The 16,067-nt window shown below is 42.3% G+C and overlaps 1 protein-coding gene across 10 annotated transcripts; it reads right to left on the bottom strand.

The window, feature by feature from the left end:
• Positions 1-7,456: 7,456 nt before the first annotated feature.
• LOC123045350 (uncharacterized) lies at positions 7,457-12,220 on the bottom strand. 10 transcript variants are annotated; one of them, XR_006421346.1, is made up of 6 exons: positions 9,774-12,220; positions 8,886-9,693; positions 8,720-8,803; positions 8,228-8,267; positions 7,883-7,961; positions 7,459-7,786 (listed from the first exon to the last, which is right to left on the bottom strand). XR_006421346.1 is itself a non-coding variant. In XM_044468367.1 (5 exons), the coding sequence occupies exons 2-5, from the start codon at positions 8,769-8,771 to the stop codon at positions 7,463-7,465; spliced, it is 495 nt and encodes a 164-aa protein (XP_044324302.1). In that variant the 5' UTR covers positions 8,772-9,693; positions 9,774-12,220; the 3' UTR covers positions 7,457-7,462. The 10 variants fall into 10 exon arrangements, 1 of the variants encoding a protein (XP_044324302.1); XR_006421345.1 differs by having other exon boundaries at positions 7,457-7,786; positions 7,883-8,267; XM_044468367.1 differs by having other exon boundaries at positions 7,457-7,786; positions 8,720-9,693.
• Between the last annotated feature and the right edge of the window lie 3,847 nt (positions 12,221-16,067).

The raw sequence follows: 16,067 nt of genomic DNA, 5'->3' as shown, positions 1-16,067 counted from the left end.
GGACTGATCCTACATGGCATCCACGTCATCATTTTTTCCACGTTGGGGCCACGTTGGTTCAGCCACATCAGATCCTACATGGCCTAGGCTCATTAGTAATGACCATAATTTTGGTCAAAGATTTAACGACGAAAATTTTGGTCAAGGGCGGTCATGACTAAAATTCCAGAAAAGGTCACGTTTGTTCGTTCTTGACGGTCAACTGTTGACCTTCCGAATTTGGTCAAAAAAAGGTCAATAAATGAAAGCAATGCCGAATTAACGACCAAAATGGGGAGTCATAATTGACCGTATTTCTTGTAGTGTAACGAAACAAGATCGTTTACTAATCTGGACTAAACTCAACTTTTACAGTGCCAAAATCATGTTCAAATTGGTTAAGTTGAAAGAATAGAATGATACGAAGATTTAGGCGATGGTTTCATCTAATTTGGGTAAACGAGTAAAAAGTTATGCTAGTTTAAAGATCAGGGGCTAAATTGCGATAAAACTATTCGTGGATAGGTCCCTGGCCGAAAATAAACTAAAAAGAAAATCCTACGGCGTGAACATTCGCTAACAGAACTTATACGGCGAAAACCGTTCACTAAAACGAACGAACGAGCGTTCGTTAAATAAATAAACCATAACGAAAACCAATCTAATTAAACCGATCTAAAAAAACCCGAACGAAACTAGAAAAAAACCAATCGGTCTTTTACCGATCAACGGCGGCGGCGAAAATCCGGCGGCTCAGACGATGGGGCGTCGGTGGCGAGGCGACGCGGTGCGGGGCTGCGCAGCGTCGGCGACGAGGCGGCGCGGGCCATGGTGCAGCGAGACGGCGGCAGCTGCGGCGAGCGGCGGCGGCTGCTACTGCTATTGCGGGCGGTGGTGGCGATGAGGTGAGGAGAGGCGGCGGGGCGGAGCGCTATATAAAGGGGGGCGACTTGGGGCAGGGGGCAGCCGAGGCGGCGGCTGCTCGGACTCCTGCCGGAGTCCGGCTCGGGGACGGCGGCGGAGGCGGTGGCGCGGTGCGGGGCGGCCTGCTCGGCTGGGCCTTCGACCCAGTCGGGCGAGAAGAACTTTCTTTTAAATAAATTTCACCTGAAAGAAAAAATACTAATAAAATATAAAAACAAATTCTAAAAATTCCAGAAACAATTTTCACCATCCTAACTTAATACTTAGGACAAGATGAACATTTTTCTGAATTAAAATGCAATTTTCAAAAATGCAATATTTTTCTAATTCAAATAAAATAGCAAATAAAATACCAATAAAATCATAATTTTATTTTAAAATTCTTTCTCGAATATTTCTCTTAGGATGAAGAAGTCATATTATCTTCTCTTATATATTTTTCATATTGGAAATAATTGGAGAGAAAAATAATAAAATCAAATTGATCCTTTCTTCAAATTTGAAATAAATTCAAATACAAATTTTGGGAAACCTCCAACTCTCTCCTTGGGTCCTTGAGTTGCTGAAGATTTCTAGGATCTCAACCAAATGCAAGAATAAATATGATATGCATATGATGATCTATGTATAACATCCAAATATAAAATTGGGACGTTACACCTTTAGGTTGACGGTGTCGATCTTCTCACATCTTCGGTATGACTCCTACACTAGGGCTCTTCCGTTAGGGGCATAACATTTTTCCTCAACATTTTGTGTCCTTTTTATCTTTGTAAAGTTCTTCTGAGATTGGGTCTTCTAAGATGACAGTTCGGTCGCCAATACTAAACAACTATCGATATCTCATGGTGGTCAATAATTTCTGGTTTCTCCTGCAGGAAAATGGGTCTGGGCTGAATCTCGTCGTATAACCTACGTTTGGTAGTGGTTACCTATACATGGATCAATCTTCCTACCATTCTAAGGTTGTTATGCTTCTCGTGTCGACACTCTTCTAAGGTTTTCGAGTCTCTCTGATTTTCCATCAACATATGATAGTTCATGATAGAAGTCTCCGGTATGGGGTCCAATCCATCCCATACTTGGACCATTACTTCATACACTGATGGTGAATCACGTATTCTATCACTTGGGCGAAGTGTTCCTTGAAATCTTCAATCTTCTGTTTCATCGTAGTGGCCTTGAGCTTCATCTCCATTATCTCTGCATGCACTTCTCTTAGGTATTCCTGAGTATAACAGAGTCTTGCTTCAAGTATTTCTCCGATCTGGCGTATGGCTTCCATGGCTGCTTCACGAACAGCGTCGAAGAAAGTTGCTTGTGGTACATGTGAGATCTAAAAGTACTGCCCCATAGTCTTTGGGCAAACTCCTTTCATACGATGGAGGTGTACCTCCACATACCAAAGTTGCACTCCTTTTTGCATGAAGGAGTAGCCTTTCTAGACTGCATCTCCTTCAAGGTGAATATGCTTCATCATGTCCTTCAGGATTTTTGGGTAATCATGATCACTTGTCAGGGTCATGATTGTTTCCAGGCCCTTGAGGAAGGACTCATAAAGGGTTGTCATCTGCATGTGTAGGATAAGAGGGGTACTCAGAACAAAGAATGTATCTCCTTGGGGAAAAAAATTTAATTGTCTGCGCATAAGTTTGGTGTTCAGCTTGTCCATGGTTCAAGGATTCAGGGTCAGGTTGAGATAGAAAGAGAAAGCAAATACCAACCCATAATCAACAAACAAATCCGAGCTCAAAAGAAAAAAATTACCATTTGTAATGGGCTGTTATACTATGGTTTCATTTACAAGTCTTCATTTCTTCAGGCCTTCAATGCTCGGGAGTTTCCAATTCCTGATGCTTTTCCTATATGAAGGCCTTCTGCCATTCTTCCGTAACTTACGTCTCTCAAGGTTGAAATAACTACAAGCCTATGAATATCGCATCTATCCAACCATTCAATAAACACAGAAGATAATATCAACCAAGCATTCATTTATTCAATCAATTCTACAGTATCGCCACCCACATAAGTTGGTATGGTCAGATACTTAAATCGAAAAAACGTTCATCTTTATTTCTCTCATGGTGGGCTACTAAGCTAATTTATGAGGAACTTGGTCAATGTCCCCACTAGGGCTTCTTCTATGTGGACTTGGTCTCCTCCAATTCTTCTGCTAGATTTTCCCTATTGATGCCGAGTTTCTTGTGTCGACCCTGTATGTCCTGAAGTTGTTCCTTGAGCTTCTGGATCTCAACATCCTTGGCATGAGACATGGTCTTGCTGCTTTTCAGTTCCTGGCGCATTCTCGGGATCTCGAGGTTCTCCTGCTCCAGCTTGTCTACCTTCAGTCTCTGAGTCTCGACCTCTTCTCGTACTGCTTCACTGTCAAACAGGGCTTCCAGGAGGTCCATCTGAAGATTCTTGACGTATTGTTCTAGATCCTGGTTGTACACCAATAGTGGGGAGAACTTAATCTTTTGCGCTTCCATCAAGGCTATAGTTGCTCCATCAAAGTTCTGCTATCCAATCCTTCCAAAGAAGTGTGGGTTTAGTGCAGCACGATGATGATAGCATAAGCGTGCAATAGCATCATGGACGGCAGTGTTGATGCCCATATCACAGTCACCATTTATAGTCCCGAAGTTGATGTCTGCAGTCTTGGGGTCTTCTTTACGGCCAAAAACTTGGGTCTTGACTCCCCATGATCTAGACGTCCTCTTAGTTGCCTTGATTTCAGGTATCAGTAGCTTCAGCAGCCTGACTAGCTCCACAAGGAAGGGGCCTCCAAGAACCTTCTCGTAGTGTTCTCTTTTGTTTAGAACGTAGCTCTCCATCTATAGTTTGAAATAAGGAAGGTTCAGTAAAAGAAATCATGTGTTACGAGAGTAGAACAAAACAAAGGTCGTTCCTATTGGGGTCTTCATATTACTAGGTCATTTCCTAGGGTCATGTAGTACAGTCAACATGTGCTCTAATACCATATCTGTAGCGACCCGACCTGAAACGGTCAAGCCTCTGTGTATCCGTCCCATCCCTGGATCAGTATGCTGGCACACACAGTACATCAATGTATATATCAAAGTGCAATCACATGTATAAATAACATAAAACTGATACATATATATATACCTCATAATTGTCAGTGGAAACAAATAGTCGGGTGTGAAGACCCATCAATGCCATCGGCAAGTTGAGTGTAGACCATAACCCTGTACCATACTCTTACTCGTCGGAAGAAAGTATCTGCTACACGATACGTTGCAGCCGTGTAGGTTAGTACATTGAATGTACCGGCAAGATCACAATATGAAAAAACAGATGATAAAACTATACTATATGCAATATAGCTTTGTGGCTCTATGTCTGAGTTTTGTTTTGCATAAAAGCTGGTTTTGTTATCCCTACATCAAAGGAATAACTGGAGTCTATACTATGGAGTTTTCTATCATGACATGGTTCCGCCAACCGATGTCTCATAGCCCAAATCATCATAAGTTGTCCATAATTAAGTTATCAGTCCGGTGTTGAGATTTCTGAGATAGATCCAAGTCCAGATGCTCAAATTGTCCATAACCCGGGACATGGCTAATCGATTAGGTTTTAACCCTCTGCAAAGGTTTGTACACTTTACCAGCAAGATTTGATCCCTCTTTTACGTTCTCGCATTTCAGGGTGATTGAGAACAAGACGACCGAAACATGGTCTTCCGAAGAGTTCCCCTGACCCCTGTCCCGTGCTCATCCAATCCTACTGTAGTTCTACATCTGCTAGCACCGTCCCACCAAGAGTCACAACTAAAGTCAACCAAGCCAGAGCCCATTGTGACTTGCAGTTGCACAGGTAAGCTTCCGGGCATGAAGTATTCTTTCATCTCTTTGAGTATGGGTGAAGCTTTCTGCAAGATGTCATGGTGCTTCTCCATGCATCTCGACCATCCACTGGTTGCTCCAGGGTGCCCGTCAACCGTCCTCCACCTAGTAGTGTGTATAGAATTCTTGTCTCGAGTCTTAAGGTCTTGAAGATGCAGTCCTTACAGATGCCACCATGAAGTTGTCGTCATTGATGTAGAGTCCTCCACACACCACTCCCGAGCACTCATACCAAACCCCGTCTACATTAGCGTAACATTAAAACTATATAACATCCCGGGCTTGATAACAGGGAGATGGGTTCCTACCTCATGCATTCTACTCAACTACAAGAAATCAATATCACTACTAGAGGGATTATTGAAAGGGTGCAACTACATGCAAATAAAACATAGGTATGAAAAACATGGTCAAAGTGAACTTGCCTGGTATTACTTGATGAACATAATAACGCTCTCACAAAACTTGACAGAACTATTCGTCACTCTTCGAAGAAAATCTATACAAGTCAAACATAGCATTCACATAAGCACTCATTCTAGCAAGCAACTTCTAGCACTCAAAATAACAAGTGAAACAATAAAGAAAACTCAATAACAAAACTCAAACGAATTCCAAGGAAGCTTCAAATAAAACTAGAAAGAAAAACTACTAACGAAGATCTATGACTTTGCTACAAACATCTAATATAGTTTTGCCCTAGGTAAAAACTTAATAGCAATTTAAAACACTAAACTAATAAGTTTAACAGGAAATAAAAAGTAAAACAACTAAGTAAACAGAAAGTATTTTTTATAAAAAAATTATTTGCCAAAAGAACAAATAAAAAGCTTTTATAAAACCCTAACTATGACCTATACAAGTTTCCATACAAAACTAAAGAAAATAATTTTAAAAAAATAAAATAAAATTTTCTTTTGTTGACTAACAGAAACAAAACTGAATTTTTCAAAAGTGACAAAAAGAAATAATTTAAAACTAATAAAAACAATAAAGAAAGGACTAAAACAAAACTATAACTAGAACAATACTGTTTTGCTAAAAGCCTGATTTAAAATAAACTAAAAAGAAATAACTATATTCTACTGGATAGTCAAAAGTCCTAGTGACTAGGAGCAAAAAGAATCAACTTAAAATATACTTTCAAACTCAAGTTATGGCCAAAATAGTGTTTGAAGCAAATTCATGCAAATTCTAACTAAAACTACTGAAATTTGAAAACTAAGAACACAAACAGAAACTTCAACAAATTTGTGACACAATGCAAAAAGAATCACTCAATTTGGATATAAAACATAAAAGTTATGATGTTTCTCAGAAACTATTTCTGTAAATTAAAATAGAAAACAACAAAACAGAAAAAAGGAAACACTACAGATCAAACGTTGCTGCGTAGCGGCTTCTGATTGGCCACGGGCATCCGCTGCGGAAGCTAAACAAGCGAACGATCGCCACTTAATTGAAAACGGTGTGCGGCGGCTAATAGAGGAAAACCGGGGCGAGCCGGTTCGACCTAAACCGGATAAACCAGACTAAAAACCGATCTAAGTGAAAAAATAACTTAACCCTACAAGATCTAATCCTAACCGTTGCAAAGAGATCTAACGGACAAGGAGGGGGTGGCTGGCTTACAGTGGGCGGCGGTGAAGTCCGGCGATGTCAGCGACGGTGGCGGCTTGGGGATGACACCGGGGCCCGCGTTGATCCTCGGCGATGGGGAAGAGTACCATAGGGTCCAGCGCTATGAGGCGATGGCGATGGTGGCGATGGCGGAGTTGGAAATCTCCTGTAGAGATGGCAGCAGGTGGCTGGAGCGATGGGCGACTCCGATGAGATCGATGGTCGTCGGATGAGCGCGTCCCGATGGCGGTGGAGCTCAGGCGAGGGGTTGGGGAGGTGCGAGTGAGCACGGCGGAGCGAATCGTGGTGTCAGACGGTGGTGAGGTGGTCGGGATGGAGCGACAGCGGTGCTCGGCTCCGGCAAGCAATCGAGGAGGCGGCGGGTGTTCTCGGTGTGGGGAAAGGAGGGGGGCGGGTCGAGGGGGAAGTGTATATATAGGGGGAGGGTGCTTGGAGAAGGGGTGAGGGGGATTCGCGATCCCAAGAAGATCGGGATTCCGGCGGCGGTGGCGCGACTTGGCTTGGGAAGGAAGAAGAGGAGGAGAGGGTCGGGTCGGACGGTGGGCCCCGTGCATCAGCGGCAATGGGAAACGAGCGATGGGGTGGGCAACCGATGCAGAGGCGGTTCGGGTGCGGGCGAGGTAAGTGGGCCAAGGGAGGGAGAGAGAGAAGGGAAGGTGGGCCTCGGTCCGTCGGCTTCAACCGTTTTTTCGTTTTTTATAATACAAAGTAGGAAACAAATCATAAACCAAACAAAATACAATTATTATATAGGCATATAATATATCAAACTGTTCATAAAAAGAAATGCTAAATTATGAACATTTTATCAGAGTCAAATAAAATACACAAAAATTCAAATAAAGCAAACAGTGCTACTGTTGCATTAAAACCCAACAAAAATCATTTTTAAAATACCAAAAAGATTTCAAATTTATTTTCTCCTAATTTTTCATTGAACGGAATCATTTTACCCTTATTTCCATTTATTTATTTTTGGAGAAAAACGTTTGATTAAAATCCAAATAATTCCAAATTGAAAGGGAGTTTCAAAATACTTCCAAATGGCTTTAAATTTGATTCTTTGTAACTTCCAACTCATATTTCATATAACTAGTAAGCGTGCACGTGCAAATGCACGTCTCGACTAATATACAAATATATGTGAGAATATGTATAAAAAGATATTTTGGTTGCACTGGGGATACATGGGACACACGGCCGGTCTTCCGGATGCACTTCACCTGTCGCGCCAACCGGACTGCACGCCGGTTCCGCTTCACCTCGACCCTTGCATGCTTCACCTCGACCCTTGCATGCTTCCCCTCCACCTTGTGGCTCAATGTGGACATCCTCTTGGTCAGGATGTTCTTCATCCGCGCCTTCACCTGCACCTGAAATAGAATTTGCACAAATACAAACAACTGGGATTTGTTTCATGGTTTTGTCTGGACAGTGCAACAAGTTCAGGAATTCAGATGGATGCTGACCTCTGCATGCCTCAACTTGGCTTTGAATTTGGATTTCTGGCAGTTCTCCCACTCCTGTATCTTCACCTCCTTCCTTTGACTACAACAAATTCATGAGAAGCGCATAATTCATAATTCGGAAAGTACGTCTAGTAAAACCAATTTATTTAAACCATCATCATCCTTCTATACAAGGACATGCCCACATATAAGTACTATTAATCATTTTACTTCTGCGGTAGTATCATTACACATGAAAAGTATCACTTGATCCAAGTCGTATAATTTTCATGACAAGTCTGAAGTTTTATCACCACGAAAAAACCAACAGTAGTTCACAAAATTTAGGAGAGAAGATGGTCTTACACTGTAGAGATAATTGTGTTCAGAAACTTTGAAGACCAACCTATGAAATGAAACCCAAAAATACATAATAATTACATAATTGTAGCAAAAAAATAAGAAAATTGTGCAATTAACATTCTATTTCTTCCACAACCGCCTTCCAAATCAGATCCCCGCCTAAAGATGTACTACTTATACTAAGTCAAGACCGCCAATCATGCAATTATTTGTCATGATAATCTAATGTAGAATTGTAGCATACTTCAAAGGATAGTCAAGAGTGAATTATGAACATGTTTTGCTAAGCACTACTAACATGCTAGTATAGGCAGACCACCACAGGTCTTGTATGATCTCTTGAGCAATTTATGATCACGCATCATGAAGCTTTAGTGGAGCCAATGGATATTCCAATCAACGCAGGAACAACAGTAAAAAAACTAAATTTAAAACAAGAAGTGCCAAACAATTTGAGCAGCCTTTTAATCAGTGTTGTAGATTGTAGAACTTTACTGATTTTGGAAGCTTTTCCTAGCATAAAATATTTGGAATTTCCTTTTTTCATGGGCCAAGAGTGTAATCTCCATCAGATATAACCTGGAATGGCAATATAATTGTCAGAAATACAAGGCATCACATTGGTAGGATTATATTAAGAGGTAAGTAGCAAATGGTTCACCTCATGTTCGGAAAGAGTCTTTCGAACAACATATCTGAATTGAGATCAGTTGAAAAAAGTAGCATCAACTTGGGGCTAACAAATAGAGTAGTGTAACTAAAGGGGCTAACATATCAGAATCATCCAATCAGAATGTCACCACGACTGCATCAGATCAGAGGCAACAGAGTAGTGTAACAAAAGAGGCTAACAAATACAAGTAAAATAATAAGATGACAAGGTCTCAAATGAATTCACAATTTAATATTTGTTCTTCAAGAAAAGCCAGGAAGCAACCAGAAAGTAGTGAGATAAAATAATAACACCAAAAAATAAGTGCCAATAAATGTGAAGATAAAATATCATAGTATTAGCTCATGTTTTTTTCTTTTTTCCAAAGTTACCATTAAGCTTAAAGAAAAGATGATTCCAAGTTCTGAGTACATTAGTCAGTAGGCCATTGATTCAAATTGTAACATGCTATTGTAGCTCAAGTCAAAACCATTCAGATTGTACAGACTACAGAGCAAAGCAACACCTACAGTACATTGATTCAAATAATTTCATATACATTTTGTCCCAGAAGCGTGCACTGTGACCTTGTGGCTTCTTCAGTCAGGTTGCATATCTGATGCAATCTGAATTTTGTTTATTTTTCAGCTCAGGAATCAGTCGCAACACTGGAACCGGGACGACATGCGGTCGATCTTCCGGATGCGCTCCACCTATCGCGCCGATCGGGCTACCCGGCCGTCCTTTCTCGCCTCGATCTCGCCTACTTCTTGGTCATGTTGTTCTACGCCTCCGCCTTCATTTGATTGGCATGCACCTGAAATAAAATTTGTACAATTAGAATCAGCTGACATTTGTTTCACAGTTTCGTTAAGAGTTCAAAATTTAGAGCACAACTGGCTGAGGGATGGCGTGGCGGCACCGGCTAGAGTGCCGCTCCTCGACTGCTCCTAGCTGTCAATCTTGGCGTCATCTTTGTGCCTACGCTCCTCATCAACACCGATGACGACGACTGTGTTGCTGCCGCCGGAGCGACCACCTGGGTGCGGAGCTTCGTGTCGATTCGGCTGAAGTTTTTCCTCTGCTGGAGATAGTCTACTTGGGAGGTTAAATTCTATGCGCCATCCTACCATAATTATTATAGGCATCATTTAGTTGATTTTAAATTTGCATCAGGGTGTTTAATTGGCTAGAGTTCAGAAGATATTATTGTTGGCCATTAGTATTTCAGAAAATAACACCAATAAGGTTTAGTACGGAGACACTTTGAGTTATTGACAGGAAACAACAAACACATGCCTTGTGCATTAAGTTCATTTTGCAGGACAAGAAATTTCCTATAATAACAAGTTCACTGGAACTTTCAAGAAATGCCACAGAACTATGACAATACTATGATATAATGAGTGTCTACTAACAAGTGACAAATGAACTTTTATTATTTTCATCTCATCAGAAGTTCAAATAACCAGATCATGACATGTAGGTCAGAGATACACAAGAAATTCAAATGAGCAACAAAGTGACGAATAAACGGATCGAATAATCAGATAGTATCTTTAAAAGTGTTTTATAAGCCTCTAACAATCAGTTAGCAGCTGCACCAAACCCATGCAACCATGAAACCTCCATCATGTGGGTCCAAGCATGGATTTCCTACAATGACAAATAACTTCTATCTTCTCACAACTCAAAAACACATGGAACATGATAATCAGAAGTACAAATGATATTCATGTCAAGGTTGCTTGTCTGGAATACAAAAAGGAGATACATGGAGAAAATCATGTAATGATGCATAAGATATTCACCTTAGTGTATGTCAAATTGAAGGGTTTTACTATTCTGAGAAACCATTGCAAATGTTTCCTCAACTTTAGCTCCGTCTCGGCATATCATCTTTGTTCGGAATATAGTCATACTGGGCAGCAGAGACTACCCTGCTATTGCAAATGTACACTGCAGTGCACTGTCAACAAACTAACTAACACAATATGCGTGGGAATTTCAGATAGAAGTGTATAAGATTTTAAATATATGACCAAATCACAACTGTACAAATATGGAAATAGGATCAAGTGGTAATTTATACCTTTAAGGCTAGCTCCTGAACCATCTATTGCAGGTTTGACATATTTTTTATATATACTCAAGAGAGCTTCAACTCTAGTTCTGCTATATCAGACCTACAAAATGATAATCAAACGGAGTGTCTTTTCTTCAAACTGCTTGTCAACTGGGGGTCACAAGACGGCAACATTAGATCATACCATTTCGTAATTATATGGTTGCTAGAAATCTGCACCTTGTAAGACAAAAGCATCAAATTGGATGCACTTGCACAGGGGTAAATTGATTGTATTTGGACATCTTCAGGAAAAGGCTTGCACTCCTCTGTAAAAATTTGTGCCTGTTTCTCTGCAATGGAACCTACAATATGTACATCCTTTGCTGACTGCTCATCAACACTACCAGGGAGCAATTTTTCAGGTAATTTATATGATTCAGATGCCCTAATACTGAGGTTAAACCATCATATAATACTTTCTGTACAATGAAGTACATTTTTCATCAAATAATCATTTCTGCTTACAGTGCTGGAAAATGTTCAACATAGCAAAAGTATACCACAAACAGTCATGTTTTCAACCATCCTCCACTCCAGGTTGTGGCGAAAAGTGTGGATCAAGAACCTTGCGTTCGATCTTGCTGTTCTCCTCGTCGCAGTTGAGGATGTCCCCCTACCAGTTCTGCTGCGTGAACAGAGATCTGTGGCCCAGGAGTCTCGTGACCACAGCAGCAGCATGTCAGTAAAGGAAACCCTCAATTCGTAACCCTATGAGCCCCAAAACCTGCCTGGGACTGCTCAACGGAGGATAGGTGGGTGCTGGGCGTACGTACCAAAAGAATAGACAATCGAGGATGCGGTAGTCCTCGACGCCTCCAAAGAGGCGACCACCGGCAGCTTCCACTGGATCTGTCCCATCCGCTTCAACGCGTCGAGGGGATCTCCCAGGACGAGGCGTCTGGGGCGCGTTGCTGCGGATCGGCCGGCCGGCTCGGGCCCCCTACAGCGGAGGTGCCGCTCAGCCGCTGGCGAGAAGGGGGAGAAGGGGCGGTGGCGGGGCGACCGTCTGGTGAGAAGGGGAAGGGGCCGAGCGGCGGCGTGCTCGGGCGGTTGGAGGTGCCGCTCGGCCAGTGGCGTCCGTCGGGGGCGCATCTGCTGCTCTGCCGCTGGCGAGAAGGGGGATAAGGGGCGGCGGCGGGGCGAGCGTCTGGTGAGAAGGGGAAGACCGAACGACGGTGTGGTCGGGCGGTTGTGGCGAGAGACGAAGCGGGGGGAGGGGGAGGGGGGGGTGTGCGGGTGGCGAGGGCATTAGCGATAGCGAGGGGGTTTTTAGGAGTGGGAGGATGGGTAATTAAAGTGTAAAACGGGTTTGATGTTTTTGGGGTGGTTTAGTCCATCAGATCCTATGATTCGACGGATGAGATGATTTAGTTCTTCACTCTCTCGTCTTCTTATAGGGGTAGTAGATTGAAGAAGTCATTTTATCTTCTCTCGTGAAAATCATTGAGTTGCATAAAGTTTCAAATTTGAAATATTTTCAGATGGAATTCAAATCTTTTCAAACCCTTTTCATTTCAAATGGAAGAGGTCATATCATCTTCACTCTAGGGTTTTGTGATGAAATGAGTTTGAATTCATGGACATCAAATTGCAAAGATGAAAGTTTTGGGAAAGCCCTTTTATTCGCTCTCATTCAATTTTCAAAGAGTTTCAAATTCCACTCAATTTCAATCAATCAATCACCCAAACAATCAAACAACAATCATAGTTATTTATTTAATATAACATTCCAAAAATTTAGAATTTTGGGATGTTACATGCATACTCTTTTGCCCAAGTCTGGAGATGACACGATGATACGTGACCACTCCATCAACCTGATCCATTTGTTTGACACCCCTCAAAAGTTCAAAGTCATGAGTTTGATTGTTGAGATGGTCAAGAGGATAACTGCTGACCAGAAAAGATCTTGTGGATATGCTCCACACATTCAGATGCTTATCTACTCCAAGGTTGGAACGAGCACATATCTACTTGATCGTGAGCATCTCCCTCTTTAGCCTGAGTTTGAGGATAATGTGGTGGTGAAGGATCCTTCACACCCCACATCGGTTGAGGCTCAAGAGAAGATCTAGGCAGAAGCAGTAGTAAAAGCAGCTCAAGAGGCCACAACTCCCAGTGCTCCAATAGCCAACCTCAAGTCAAAGAATGACCAAATGACATATCTTCTAGAGGCAACCCTGAGGATGTTGGGGAACGTTGCATGGAAAACAAAAAAAATCTACGCACACGCAAGATCTATTCATGGAGATGCATAGCTATGATAGGGGAGAGTATATCTATGTACCCTCGTAGACCGTTTAGCAGAAGCATTTATCAAAGCGGTTGATGTAGAAATACACCTTCATGATCCGCCCGATCAAGTACCAAACGTACGACACCTCCAAGTTCAGCACACGTTCAACTTGATGACGTCCTCGCCTTCTTAATCCAACAAGACGGGCGAAGTAGTAGATGAGTTCCGGCAGCACGATGGCGTGGTGACGGTGGTGATGTAACTATCTCTATAGGGCTTCACTGAGCACTACGAAAATATGACAAAGGATGAACTAGAGAGAGAGGGGCACCGCACACGGCTTGGGGATCGTGGTGTGTGTTGCCCCTCTCCCTCCACACATATATATAGGTGGGGGAGGAGGGGAGGTAGCCTAGGGCTCCCCCAAGGGGTCAGCGGTCACTTTGGGCTCCTGCCATGGCCGCGCCCCCTTCCTTCTTGGGCGCGCGAGGGGAAGGCAGGAGGGGGTGCCCCCCTCTCCTTTCTCTTAGGTGGACGGAAGGCAGGAGGGGCTAGCCCTCCCCCCTTTCCTTCCATAGGGCCGGCGGCCTAGAGGTGGGGCGCGCCAGCCCCTTGTGGGCCGGTGTGCTCCCCTCATTTGGCCCATATGGCCCAATAACCTCCTGGGGCCTCCTGGAACCCCTTCTCACGATCAGATGACTACCCGATACATTTCGAAACATTTCCGGTGACCAAATAACATCGTCCTATATATCAATCTTTACCTACAGAGCATTCCGGAGCTCCTCTTCATATCCGTGATCTCATCTGGGATTCCGAACAACATTCGGTCATCAACTCACGTAACTCATATAATACTATATCGTTAACGAACATTAGGCGTGCGGACCCTACGGGTTCGAGAACGATGTAGAAATGACCGAGACACCTCTTTGATCAATAACCAATAGCGGAACCTCAATGCCCGTATTGGTTCCTACATATTCTACGAAGATCTTTATCGGTCGAACCTTTATGACAACATACATAATTCACTTTGTTTGTCAGTATGTTACTTGCCAGAGATTCAATCGTCGGTATTTTCATACCTAGTTCAATCTGATTACCGGCATGTCTCTTTACTCGTTCCGTAATACATCATCTCATAACTAACACCTTAGTCACTTTGCTTGCAAGCTTCTTGTGATTTGTATTACCGAGAGGGCCCATAGATACCTCTTTGATACACGGAGTGACAAATCCCAATCTCGATCCATGCCAACTCAAAAGACACCATCGGAGATACCTGTAGAGCATCTTTATGATCACCCAGTTATGTTGTGATGTTTGATATCAGACAAGGTATTCTTCCGGTATCCGGGAGTTGCATGATCTCATGGTTGAAGGAATATGTATTTGACATTAAGAAAGCAATAGCAATAAACTGAATGATCATATATGCTAAGATAATGGATGGGTCTTGTCCATCACATCATTCTCCTAATGATGTGATCCAGTTATCAAGTGACAACACATGCCCATGATTAGGAAACCTTAACCATCTTTTATCAACGAGCTAGTCTAATAGAGGCTTACTAGGGACACAATATTTGTTTATGTACCCATAGATGTATTTAAGTTTCCGATCAATACAATTCTAGCATGAATAATAAACCTTTATTATGAATAAAGAAATACAATAATAACAACTTTATTATTGCCTCTAGGGCATATTTCCATCAGTCTCCCTCTTGCACTAGAGTCAATAATCTAGATTACATTGTAATGAATCTAACACCCATGGGGCCTTGGTGTTGATCATGTTTTGCTCGCAGAAGAGGTTTAGTCAACAGGTCTGCAACATTTAGATCCCTATGTACTTTGCAAATTTCTATGTCTCCATCCTTAATCTTTTCACAAATGGAGTTGAAGCATCTCTTGATGTGTTTGTTTCTCTTGTGAAACCTAGATTCCTTCGCTAAGGCAATTGCTCCAGTGTTGTCACAAAAGAATTTCATTGGACCCGATGCACTAGGTATTACACCCAGATCGGATATGAACTCCTCCATCTAGACTGCTTCATGTGCTGCTTCCGAAGCAGCTATGTACTCCGCTTCACATGTAGATCCCGCCACGACGCTCTGCTTGGAACTGCACAAACTAATAGCTCCACCATTCAATATAAATACGTATCTGGTTTTTGACTTAGAGTCATCCGGATCAGTGTCGAAGCTAGCATTGACGTAACCTTTTACGACAAGCTCTTCATCACCTCAATAAACGAGAAACATATCCTTGGTCCTTTTCAGGTACTTCAGGATGTTCTTGACCGCTGTCCAGTGATCCACTCCCGGATTACTTTGGTACCTCCCTGCCAAACTTATGGCAAGGCACACATCAGGTCTGGCACACAACATGGAATACATTATAGAGCCTATGGCTAAGGCATAGGGAATGACTTTCATTCTCTCTCTATCTTCTGTCGTGGTCGGGCTTTGAGTCTGACTCAATTTCGCACCTTGCAACACAGGCAAGAACCCTTTCTTTGACTGGTCCATTTTGAACTTCTTTAGAACTTTGTCAAGGTATGTGCTTTGTGAAAGTCCTATTAAGTGTCTTGATATATCCCTATAGATCTTTATGCCCAATATATAAGAAGCTTCACCGAGGTCTTTCTTGAAAAATTCTTATTCAAGTATCTTTTTATGCTATCCAGAAATTCTATATCATTTCCAATCAACAATATGTCATGCACATATAATATCAGAAATGCTGCAGAGCTCCCACTCACTATCTTGTAAATACATGCTTCACCGCAAGTCTGTATAAAACCATATGCTTTGATCAC

The sequence above is a fragment of the Triticum aestivum genome, chromosome 2B (genome assembly GCF_018294505.1).
Source record: "Triticum aestivum cultivar Chinese Spring chromosome 2B, IWGSC CS RefSeq v2.1, whole genome shotgun sequence".
NCBI classification, from domain to species: domain Eukaryota; kingdom Viridiplantae; phylum Streptophyta; class Magnoliopsida; order Poales; family Poaceae; genus Triticum; species Triticum aestivum.
The sequence above is the reverse complement of the archived record's forward strand: the minus strand, read 5'-3'. Positions and strand labels throughout refer to the sequence as shown.

Bases quoted from the DNA above. Each gene is read 5' to 3' on its own strand.
- LOC123045350 (XM_044468367.1), bottom strand. From the start codon at position 8,771: ATGAAAAAAGGAAATTCCAAATATTTTATGCTAGGAAAAGCTTCCAAA. The intron at 7,962-8,227 runs GTAAGACCATCT...AATTTGTTGTAG, and splicing joins AACACAATTATCTCTACAGT to TCAAAGGAAGGAGGTGAAGA. The intron at 7,787-7,882 runs GTCAGCATCCAT...ATTCTATTTCAG, and splicing joins CCAAGTTGAGGCATGCAGAG to GTGCAGGTGAAGGCGCGGAT.